The sequence below is a fragment of the Brachionichthys hirsutus genome, chromosome 13, assembly GCF_040956055.1.
Source record: "Brachionichthys hirsutus isolate HB-005 chromosome 13, CSIRO-AGI_Bhir_v1, whole genome shotgun sequence".
NCBI classification, from domain to species: Eukaryota; Metazoa; Chordata; class Actinopteri; order Lophiiformes; family Brachionichthyidae; genus Brachionichthys; species Brachionichthys hirsutus.
The window spans coordinates 397785-409835 of NC_090909.1; the positions used below are offsets into that span (position 1 = coordinate 397785).

Below are 12051 nucleotides of genomic sequence, written 5' to 3' on the forward strand. Positions count from 1 at the left end.
TGGTGTCGAACCAATCGGAACCAGCCTCTGTGGGCCGCAGAGGTCAAAGGTCATCGGGTCCTTCAGAGGCATCGCATTCATCCCTCAATCCGGGACGTCTGTGGGACCTCTCGGATTGTAAGATTAGAACTCTGCGGGGCGGGGCCAGTGGGGGGGGGGCAGTGGGGCGGGGCCAGTGGGGCGGGGCCAGCGGGGCGGGGCTTGCTGTGGCTTTGGGGACGGACCTTTGTCTCCAGCTCGACGCCCTCTCACTTTGACCATGAACTACTGCGTCCCCGACGTGTACGGGGCGGGTCACGGCTCGGAGCCCCGCCCGCTGCACCACCCGCCCTGCCTGGAGCACACCTGGCCCCCCCGCTACTCCTGCTGCTTCGCTAGCGCCCCCCCGGTTTTCAGGAGCGACTTCTGCGGCGTGGAGATCCCACTGAGCCGCCTCCCACCTGACCTCCCTCACCTGCCGTGGATGCAGGGGGGGCACCAGAAAGGTACGGCGGCCCGGGGGGGGGGGTCGATTAGGAGACGCCGCGCCAGGGATTTGGGCTCTTTATTGATTGATGGCGAGGCAACAGAAGGCGTGTTGTATTGATCAGTGATGGGACAGATGCAGGAACCAGAACCGGTCCTCTCACCAGAACCGGCCCGCCCACCAGAACCGGCCCGCCCACCAGAACCAGCCCACCCACCAGAACCGGCCCGCCCACCAGAACCGGCCCGCCCACCAGAACCAGCCCACCCACCAGAACCGGCCCGCCCACCAGAACCGGGATCTGGAATCTTTGAGGATCATTTCTCATCGATCTTTGATTAACATTTATTATTTTTATTGTTCTTTTTTTACAGAAAGGAGGAGGAGCTTTGGGAGGGGGTCGTTGATTGATTGTTACCACCTTCATTAGTCTCTTTATTCCGACTGTTACTACTAATATTACTAATGTTACTATTAGTAATATTAGTGACTAGTTGTATAGAAATATTACTATTTACTAATGAATATATTTACTGATACTACTATTGTTACTATTTACTGATACTATTATTGTTACTATTTACCGATACTACTATTGTTACTATTTACTGATATTACTATTGTTACTATTTACCGATACTACTATTGTTAATATTTACTGATACTACTATTGTTACTATTTACTGATACTATTATTGTTACTATTTACTGATACTACTATTGTTAATATTTACTGATATTACTATTGTTAATATAGTAATAATAGTATAATAGTAGTGCTCTGGTGTATCCGTGGGCTGCTGATTCTGGTTCTGGTACTTTGAGTATCTGGATGGATTGTACTCCTCTTTCTTCTATTGCGATTGTTGAGGCTAATGAGAAGCTAAACATTAGCTGTCCATGCAGAGGCTAAGGGCTAACGCTAGCTGTGTTTGTCTCCAGGCTACGTCCCGAGCTACCTGGATAAGGATGAGCTTTGCGTCGTGTGCGGGGACAAAGCTACGGGCTATCACTATCGCTGCATCACCTGCGAGGGCTGCAAGGTAGCGTCTCCATCGTAGCGTCCCCATCGTAGCGTCCCCATCGTAGCGTCTCCATCGTAGCGTCTCCATCGTAGCGTCTCCATCGTAGCGTCTCCATCGTAGCGTCCCCATCGTAGCGTCTCCATCGTAGCGTCTCCATCGTAGCGTCTCCATCGTAGCGTCTCCATCGTAGCGTCTCCATCGTAGCGTCTCCATCGTAGCGTCTCCATCGTAGCGTCTCCATCGTAGCGTCTCCATCGTAGCGTCTCCATCGTAGCGTCTCCATCGTAGCGTCTCCATCGTAGCGTCTCCATCGTAGCGTCTCCATCGTAGCGTCTCCATCGTAGCGTCTCCATCGTAGCGTCTCCATCGTAGCGTCTCCATCGCAGCGTCTCCATCGTAGCGTCTCCATCGTAGCGTCTCCATCGTAGCGTCTCCATCGTAGCGTCTCCATCGTAGCGTCTCCATCGTAGCGTCTCCATCGTAGCGTCTCCATCGTAGCGTCCCCATCGTAGCGTCTCCATCGTAGCGTCTCCATCGTAGCGTCTCCATCGTAGCGTCTCCATCGTAGCGTCTCCATCGTAGCGTCCCCATCGTAGCGTCTCCATCGTAGCGTCTCCATCGTAGCGTCTCCATCGTAGCGTCTCCATCGTAGCGTCTCCATCGTAGCGTCTCCATCGTAGCGTCTCCATCGCAGCGTCTCCATCGCAGCGTCTCCATCGCAGCGTCTCCATCGTAGCGTCTCCATCGTAGCGTCTCCATCGTAGCGTCTCCATCGTAGCGTCTCCATCGTAGCGTCTCCATCGAAGCGTCTCCATCGTAGCGTCTCCATCGTAGCGTCTCCATCGTAGCGTCTCCATCGAAGCGTCTCCATCGTAGCGTCTCCATCGTAGCGTCTCCATCGTAGCGTCTCCATCGTAGCGTCTCCATCGTAGCGTCTCCATCGTAGCGTCTCCATCGTAGCGTCTCCATCGTAGCGTCTCCATCGTAGCGTCTCCATCGTAGCGTCTCCATCGTAGCGTCTCCATCGTAGCGTCCCCATCGTAGCGTCTCCATCGTAGCGTCTCCATCGTAGCGTCTCCATCGTAGCGTCTCCATCTTCCTCAGGCTGTTCTGAGGGTGTGGCCTTCTGTCCTCCAGGGTTTCTTCAGGCGGACCATCCAGAAGAACCTCAACCCGACCTACGCGTGTAAGTACGAGAGCCGGTGCGCCATCGACAAAGTGACCCGGAACCAGTGCCAGGAATGTCGCTTCAAGAAGTGCATCGCGGTGGGAATGGCTACCGACCGTGAGTCTGAGCGCCGCGGCCGCTAGCGTGTTCTGTGTGCCCTCCGTTCAGTTCTGGTCCTGGTCCTGGTCCTGGTCCTGGTCCTGGTCCTGGTTCCAGCACAGAACACAAACGATTCCGGAGCCGTTGGTGGAACTGGTTAACTTTAATGGTTGCTAACTGGTTAACCTTCTGCACTCGCCGTCTCCCAGTGGTGCTGGATAACAGCAAGAGGCTAGCCAAGCGGAAGCTAATCGAGGAGAACCGGGAGCGCCGGCGGCGAGGGGAGGTGCAGAAGACGGCGCCGGACCGGATGGAGCCCACCCAGGAGGAGTGGGAGCTCATCCGGATGGTGACCGACGCCCACATGGCCACCAACGCCCAGGGCAACCACTGGAAGCAGAAGAGGAAGTTCCTGGTGAGACGTCTTCCTCTTCCTCTCCACAACCCCCCCCCCCCTCCCCCCAACGACCCCCCCATCACGTCTCCTCCTCCACAACCGCTGCTCCTGTGCTAATGTGTTTTTGTATCTCCTTGTAGAGAGGAGGTTTAGCTGGACGAAGGAGAAATGTGTTCCTGAACGCATCAGCGCTAGTTAATGATGGAAGCGCTTACCTGTATTCTGCCTTAACGGCTAATGCTATCTCCATGCTATGCTCTGCTAATGACTTGCTTCTTGGTGGTGTTTCCTTTTCCCCTCTTTGGGTTTCTAGCTCTTGTTTTTCAGCCTTCTCTTTGACTAATTGTATTTCCTGTCTGGTGTAATCTGTCCAGACGTGGGTCCGTCTCACGTTGGGTTTCTGCGGCGCCGTCAGACAAAAAACTAGAAATAAACGTCATGTTTTAATGGCTGGGAAACGAGAACTGGTGCCATGACCGTCGTCCTGGTGCGGCGGAATCTACCTCGCTACGTTCGTGTTAGCGGACAGTTAGCCAAACCTGCGTGTGTTTCAGACGGTCACCGTACGTTTAGCGCACGCGGAAGCTAATTCACTACTTCTGTAGTTAGCCGAATGCTACATTGCGTAGTTTCCCTCTCACCTCTTTAACGAAGTTTAATGGCTCGCTAAAATCACTTTTCATAAATACAGCAAACCGCGTGGCTACGCTAGCACCGTCCTCGCGCCCAGCGTGATTCTTGCCGTTGCGTTTCTGGCTGACTGTTGCCGTGGAAACCCACCAGCCTGTTTCTGTCTGCGCTTCCTGTCTTCGGGTTAACCTGTTTTCTTTGTAGTTGGCTTGACGCCGGCTCTTCAGTGAAACTTCACGGCTCCTGTTGATTATCCAACAGGTCGAGGAAGCTTTGCTTCTTAATGAAATAACATGTAATTTATTCTATACTTCTGACCAGAGTCCGGCGGGGGCGAAGGAAACTAAGGTGAGACGACACGTTGAATCGAGCCTCTGTAGCCTCGCCTGCAGCGCTAATCCCGCGCTACCCTCGCTCGCTAACGGACCCTTTGTGCTTGCAGCCTGAGGATATTGGTCAGGCGTCCGTGGTCGACGCGCCCGAAGGAAACAAAGTGGACATAGAAGCGTTCAGTCAGTTTACGAAAATAATCACCCCCGCCATCACCCGCGTGGTGGACTTTGCCAAAAAGCTGCCCATGTTCTGTGAGGTAAGCGACCTGGCGTCCGCCTCCACCGGGCGCGTCACTCGCCGCCGGCTAACGCCGCCGCTCTCCTCCAATCAGCTGCCTTGTGAAGATCAGATCATCCTGTTGAAAGGCTGCTGCATGGAGATCATGTCGCTGCGCGCCGCCATCCGCTACGACCCGGACAGCGAGACGCTCACGCTGAACGGCGAGATGGCGGTGACGCGGGGACAGCTCAAGAATGGAGGCCTGGGCGTGGTCTCGGACGCCATCTTTGACCTGGGCGTGTCGCTGTCGTCCTTTCACCTGGACGACTCTGAGGTGGCTCTGCTCCAGGCCGTCATCCTGCTTTCGTCCGGTAAGGTCCTCTGCTGTCCCGACGCCCCCCACTAGAGGGCGCTGTGTCAGTCTAACCCGTTTCCAGACTCGCCTTTCTTCTAGGCGTTGACTTCCTGTTAAAACGGCGGTCCCATCGCCGCTCGCAGGGAGCAACGTTTTCCAGTCCAAGCCGAGATCGTAGCGGCTTTTATTTCGACCGATCGATCGGTCATCAATTAGACCTGTCAGTTTAGTGAAAGATCCATCTCAGAGCGTAAGCCAGAGAACGCCACCATGTTGATGATGTCATATCCGTCACAGCGCGTGTTTACCGGATTTCCAACATGCCCTGAACGCAGCATTGAACACGCTCTCCGTGCAGCGATCGATTAATCGCCTGTGATCCGTCTGCGTCCGATTGATCTGGGGATCAATACTGCAGACGACCCCCATCTGGCGCCGCCTCCGACTCGCCACGGATTAATTCTAGAGGCAGGAAATCAATACTTTTGATTTGGGCTTATCGTCACCGCTCTCAGCCCGATACGGTCGACGCCCGTCCTGCCCGGAGGATAAAGGGCGGTCCTCTTCGTCCTCTGACCCCTGCCCTCGTCTTCCTCACCAGACCGGCCGGGCCTGAGCAGCGTGGAGCGGATCGAGCGCTGCCAGGAGGACTTCCTGTTGGCGTTCGAACATTACATCAACTCCCGGAAGCACCAGCTGCCGCACTTCTGGCCCAAGCTGCTGATGAAGGTGACGGACCTGCGGATGATCGGGGCGTGTCACGCCAGCCGCTTCCTGCACATGAAGGTGGAGTGTCCCACCGAGCTGTTCCCGCCCCTCTTCCTGGAGGTCTTCGAGGACTGACCGGCGGCTTTTGATGTGTGTGTGTGCGTGGATGGGAACCCCGGTGGGACCAGCAGGCGGACCCGGACCGACCGAGTGTCTCGTCATTCCGTAGCTTAGCCTCCGGTCCGGTCCGGTTCTGGTTCTGGATGAAACCATTCCTCCCAGCGGGTAGAACTTTGTTCTGTCGTTCGTTGTCGTGGACTTTACTGTAGATTCTTTTGTGCGTCTGTGGGCGTGGCCAGACCTCCGTTAGCCCCTCCCCTTCCTGCTCGACCTATCTGGACCCGTGTGTATTAGCATGTAGTCGGCGCCTCGCCCCCGTACTGTGAACTGACCCGTCAGCGCCACCTCAGGCCTAGCCACGCGTCGCGCTAATGCTGCGTTCAAAATGGAGACAGAGGAAAGGCTGCGACAGCGGCGCCACGTTTCCACGCAGCCTTTAGGTCGGCGTGAGAAGGCGGAGCTTCTACCGCGTCGTAGCCAACCGTTGCTACCGTTAGCGGCTTTGAATGCACCATGATGGACGGAGCCGGCGTTAGTCGTCTGTCCCGTCTCGGCTGGACACTGCCCCCTAGCCCCTCTGCTGGTACTGCCCCCTAGCCTCTCGGCTGGACACTGCCCCCTAGCCTCTCGGCTGGACACTGCCCCCTAGCCTCCCTGCTGGTACTGCCCCCTAGCCTCTGCTGGTGCGTTCAGGGTCAACGTAAAGCGGAGCGAGAACGACCACCAGGAGACTCCGCCCGCGCCGCTGCGTGGAACCGAGCCGAACGAATAACGAGTTCAAACGAACTCCATTCAGAAATCTGGTCATTAATTTATTAATCAATCAGTAACAGATATAATCATAATCAATAACAATAAATGCATCGATGATTACAGAAGGGAAGGACAAAGTTCTCAAAGGGCTGAACGCTTGTCATTAAGTGGCGCAGCAGGAGCTGCGTTCTGGGCCGCCCGGTCCCGCCTCCATCGCTCTGATTGGCCGTTGTAGCCGCACCTGTTTGCACAGGTGTCGTCGCTCCGGCGGTGGAGGAACGCAGCGTGGCGCCCGATGGCTGGGCGGAGCCAACTAAAGCACATGGACAACAAGACAATCAGAAAACCGCTGTTTGCGTAGCGATACCAGCGCTAGCTCGGGCCCGGCGCCCTCTGACCCCGCCCTCATACCTGATCCCTCAACGGGAGGCCGCGCGTTGAACCGTGTCGTCATGGTGCTACGGGGCGTTGCGCCCATCGAACCGCCCTCTGATGATGGCACGCCCACACGCCACCGGTACCTGCAGGCGCCCCAGACAGGTGCGTGCACGTACCTGGGTCGGGGCGTGTCCAGGTCTGGGGTCAGTGGAGCCGACGTGTTCTTCTTCTGTGGTTTTCCTGTTTTTCTGTGAAGTGATGCGTTTTATCGAAGCAATAGATTTGCTGCAGTGTTAGAATGAACCGGACCTCACACACACACACACACACTCACACACACTCACACACACCTCACGCACACACACACACCTCACGCACACACACACACCTCACACACACACACACACACCTAACACACACACACCTCACACACACACACACACACCTCACGCACACACACACACCTCACACACACACACACACACCTCACACACACCACACACACACCTAACACACACACACACACACACACCTCACGCACACACACACACCTCACACACACCACACACACACCTAACACACACACACCTCACACACACACACCTCACGCACACACACACACCACACACACACCTCACACACACACACACACCTCACACACACACACACACACACACACCTCACACACACACACACACCACACACACACACACACACCTCACGCACACACACACACCTCACACACACCTAACACACACACACCTCACACACACACACACCTCACACACACACACACACACCTCACACACACACACACACCTCACACACGCACACACACACACACACACACACCTCACACACACACACACACCCTCACACACACACACACACACACACGCACACACACCTCACACACACACCTCACACACACACACACACACACACCTCACACACACTCACACACACCTCACACAGACACACACACCTCACACACACACACACTCACACACACACACACACACACACACACCTCACACACACTCACACACACCTCACACACAGACTCAAAATGAACGCACAGACAATCAGAGGGAGGGGCCGGACCCAGGTGGGCGTCGCTCAGTCAGAACCGCTGGCCACGGCCAACAGCCTGGAAACATGCAAACACTCGCTAGACTGAACGCGTGTGGGTCACCTGACTCATGCCCCGCCCCTCCTGTCAGGTTGTGTTTTTTCAGAACCAGGGAAAATGCGCTGTCCTTAACAGAAACATTAGCGCTACATTTAGCAGCTAGCAATGAAATCATTGGGCCGGCTTTACACTCTGCGTTAGCTAACATGTTAGCCACTGAGTGATGCTAACCAGCGGGCCTCTTTGGAGTGAGCATACAGTTAGCTCCATGCTAACAGCGGTGCAGTGGTTGGAGACATAACCGAAACAGCTAGCTGGACGAGGCTAACATGCTTCCACACTATTACATTAGGGTAGCTGTAACCATGGTGACGGCAATGATCAAAGCCACAGCTTTGACCCTGCATATCAAACTGGGAAACCCCCCCACCACTTCCATCGATGATGTCATCGATGATGTCATTTGTTGGTGCATGTGAACATGGCTAATGCTAACTGGTTCAGTCGGTGCTGACTGTGGCCCCTCCCACGAGTTGTTGCTCTTCGGGTTACTCAGTTACAAACAACAACAACATCATAGAAAAGCTATTTTACAGTACAAAGGAATAAAGGATGTATATTTTCAGTGCAGATTTTTTTACCGATGTCGTTGGAGTACTTTGAACTTGATATTGTTTCGCTCTGGAATTCCTCTCGTCTGAAAAAGAACATTGAGCAAGACTTAATGAGTAATAAAACACTTTGTGTGTTAGTACAACCTTAGAGTAATAAAACACTCTGTGTATTAGTACAACGTTAATGAGTAATAAAACACTCTGTGTATTAGTACAATGTTAAGAACTTCACCTGTGGCTGGACTTCACCTTCACCTGTCCGGGCCGGACACGGAACTGGACTCTACCTTGTACCGGGGACCCCGGTCCGGCTGCCTGGAGGACCCGGAGCGGCTCCTGTGAACAGGATCTGGAGAATAAAGATGGTTCTGAGAGAATTCTGTTTTGACTCGCTTTTATTTCATGTTTCTCTTGTTATTATCTCTTGATGGTGATAATCAATAGTTTGTCTCACTAACCCTTTTTGCTCCATGGGGGCCCCCGTAGTCCGGGGGGTGCCATCTGCTGACGGACCGCGGCGCTGCGCCACCAGCTGTGCGTGACGTCACGGCTAGTCGTCATGGCGACGCGTTACCATCCTCAGGTAAAATGCACATTAAAGCTAAACAATCAGATTTAATCAGGATCCGGGCCGGAGCTTAAATTCAACGTTCGTCACTAAAGGACTTTAGAAAACGTTTCATAAACATTCAGCCTTGATCTGCCTTCATACAGAAAACACGCTAGCTGTTAGCCGCTAACGCAACGCTCCAAGGCCCGAAGCCAGGCGGAACGCTGCCGTTTCCATGGCAACATGTTCACTTTGTTTTTGCAGAGCGTCAGGCGACGCTTCGGTTCTAACGGGAACCTGCGGAACATTCGGAGAACGTCCCTCGGGGACGATGAACGACGCAGAGACGGGTCGCCGTAGGAAGCAGCTTTATTTCTCTAGCGCTAGCGCTAGCGGTAGCGGTGCAGCTGCAGCGTGTTGCGCCTCCTCCAGGCGGCGCGGCGGGAGCCGCCGATGGTCAGGTGGAACTTGTGGCCCTTCCCGAGGCCGCGGCTCTTCTTCCCGGCCGACGTCAGGCCGCGCATCTCCCGGTGCTTGTGCACCGCGCCCGTGATCCACTGCGTCTCCGGGTGGCGCCGGATGGCCTTGTGGAAGGTGTCCACCAGAATCACCTCGAAGAACTTGTAGGTGGAGTCTTCACCCACCCAATAGGAGTTGAGCACCCTCAGGCCGCCGCAGTGACGCCCGGCACGCTCCTGGGACAGAGAGGAGGTCAGAGGTCAGTCCAAAGGGGACCGGGTCCGAGCACAGCAGCTAAACTCAACCACTTCCTGTCACATGACAAAGGGATCAACGAACGCGAGAGAAATTAAATAACGTTCAAACAGGCTGCGGCTCTGAAAGGAAGCCCCGCCCCTGAACGCACCTCAGCGGTGGACTGCAGGCTGCGGGCGAACTTGATCTGGTTGACGCCGTGGTGCACCGGCTTGCCGTAGGTGGCGCCCTTCGGCACGGGGCGTTTGCGGCCTCCGCGGCGCACGCGGACGCGGTAAATGACGTAGCCTGTGGGGAGGGGGCGTGGTCAGACAGGACAGGAAGGACGCGCACACCTGCGCAGGTGTCGCCGCGGACTCACCCTGCTTGGCCTTGTAGCCCAGCCGGCGGGCCTTGTCCGGCCGGGTGGGGCGGGGGGCGCGGTGGAGGTTGGACAGCTGGCGGTACTGCCAGCAGCGGACGCGCAGCAGGAAGCGCATCACGTCAGACTGCTTCTTCCGCCATAACTCCTGCATGTAGCGGTAGGCTCCCATGGCGACTTATCTGGAAGTAAACAGGAAGTCGCGTCAGCGTTAGGTTTAGGTCAGGGTGGGGGGGGTCAGTGAGATGGGCCCTCCATGGAACGGTTCGGACCCTGGACGCGTCACCACCGGGTCACTCAGCAGACAGAACCAGCGGCCCGTGACGTCATTAAAGCGAACCCGCACACCGGAGACGGTGAAGCGGCTGAATGCTACGAGCCCATGCTGCCCAGTTAGCCTCCAGAAATAAAGCTAGTGTTAGCATGCTAGCACCAGCCACCCCATCGCCGCCACGTCTGTAACATTCAACACAAGGAAACTGAAACAAAGTGCACGTTTCATCCGGAGATTACGACCAGAAAGCCCGAGCCTCGGGGGCGCTAGCCTGCTAGCGGCTAGCTAGCGGCTAGCGCCCCTAAAACAAGCTCCAGTCCGCATTATTAATAAAATAATCAATGCGTATTGATCGGTAAACTGTCCTTAAATTACGTCCCGCGTCACAAGGACAGATGGGCACTAATGATGAAGGATTTTAATGGATTTTGTTTGTTGCTACAGAAAATAAAAGTCGCTTACATGATGGCGTACCAGCCGGAAAGAGATGGAAACCGTCCCAGCATGCTTTAAGAAACCGGCAGTGACGAGCTTCCTGTAGCGTGCTCATGGGAAATGTAGTCGTGACACGTAAAAACTATTCGCTACGGTTGTCGTAAGAATTAAGTTCCCTCTTAGGAAATTCGATTTTATTTTCTCGTAAAATCTGGCATTGCATAAATATGACTTCTTAGAGTTTAGAAATAGAAATAATTAAATTTATATTCCTGTAGAATAGGAAGTGGAGAATACATTTTTCTAAACTCTTAAAGTCATAGCTGCTTGAATACATACATATTTTATATGCATAAATGTATTTCTATGTGTATTTTGTACACGTAGTTTGAGAACAACGATTAAAGCACTAGTCGCGCATGCGCAGAGGCAGAGTACCCCTTCAGCTGTGGGAGGGTGGGACTTCCGGCTGCTGTGACGTTTAAAGGCGCCACTGGCGGCTCGACGTCAACCTGACTCACGTGCAGAAAGACCCGGATGTACGAGTAAACAAGCAGCTGTCTGTTTACGTGAGGCAGAACTAGCGGCGGGCTAGCGACAGGCTAGCGACAGGCTAGCGGCGGGCTAGCGACGGGCTAGCGGCGGGCTAGCGACGGGCTAGCGGCGGGCTAGCGGCGGGCTAGCGGCGGGCTAGCGACGGGCTAGCGGCGGGCTGGCGACGGGCTAGCGACGGGCTAGCGGCGGGCTGGCGACGGGCTAGCGGCGGGCTAGCGGCGGGCTAGCGGCCGGCTAGCGACAGGCTAGCGGCAGGCTAGCGGCAGGCTAGCGGCGGGCTAGCGGCGGGCTAGCAACGGGCCGCTGTCACAGCGAGGTGACCGTAACGTTGTTTGAGACGGCTTATCGTGTTTATACCGCGGCGGGCTGCCGGTAATGTGACGTTTTCCTCATATAAAGCCCGAGATGGGAAGAGGCTGTAAAGTTGTGGTGTGCGGCCAGGCTGCGGTCGGAAAAACGGCCGTCCTGGAGCAGCTGCTGTACGGAAACCACCGCGTCGGTAAGTACCGGCGCCCCGCCGGGGCTGGGCGGTGTCTGTCTGGGTCTATGAATGTTGTCGATGCGGTCCAGGTTCCGGGTCCACGGAGACCCAGGAGGACGTGTACGTGGCCTCCGTGGAGACTGACCGCGGCGTGAGGGAGCAGCTGCGGCTCTACGACACCAAAGGCCTCCGCGAGGGGCAGCAGCTCCCTCGGCACCGCTACCCGGGGGCGGACGGCTTCGTGCCGGTCTACAGCGTGGACAGCGTGGAGTCCTTCAGGAAGG

General features: G+C 55.4%; 3 protein-coding genes across 3 annotated transcripts; 2 read left to right on the top strand and 1 right to left on the bottom strand.

The window, feature by feature from the left end:
• Positions 1–259: 259 nt before the first annotated feature.
• Positions 260–5535, top strand: LOC137903348 (thyroid hormone receptor beta). Its single transcript, XM_068747501.1, has 8 exons — positions 260–485; positions 1409–1509; positions 2629–2776; positions 2968–3173; positions 4047–4133; positions 4228–4374; positions 4450–4708; positions 5294–5535. The coding sequence occupies exons 1-8, from the start codon at positions 260–262 to the stop codon at positions 5533–5535; spliced, it is 1416 nt and encodes a 471-aa protein (XP_068603602.1).
• A 3763-nt stretch (positions 5536–9298) lies between these two features.
• rpl15 (ribosomal protein L15) lies at positions 9299–10814 on the bottom strand. Its single transcript, XM_068747010.1, has 4 exons — positions 10759–10814; positions 10023–10204; positions 9813–9949; positions 9299–9642 (listed from the first exon to the last, which is right to left on the bottom strand). The coding sequence occupies exons 2-4, from the start codon at positions 10192–10194 to the stop codon at positions 9337–9339; spliced, it is 615 nt and encodes a 204-aa protein (XP_068603111.1). The 5' UTR covers positions 10195–10204; positions 10759–10814; the 3' UTR covers positions 9299–9336.
• Positions 10815–11279: 465 nt separating this feature from the next.
• Positions 11280–12050, top strand: LOC137903351 (NF-kappa-B inhibitor-interacting Ras-like protein 1; the record flags this gene model as incomplete). The annotated part of the gene is made up of 2 exons (XM_068747503.1): positions 11280–11785; positions 11857–12050. Coding segments are annotated over exons 1-2 (288 nt in total), but the record flags the coding sequence as incomplete, so codon positions are not given.
• Position 12051: the final 1 nt, after the last annotated feature.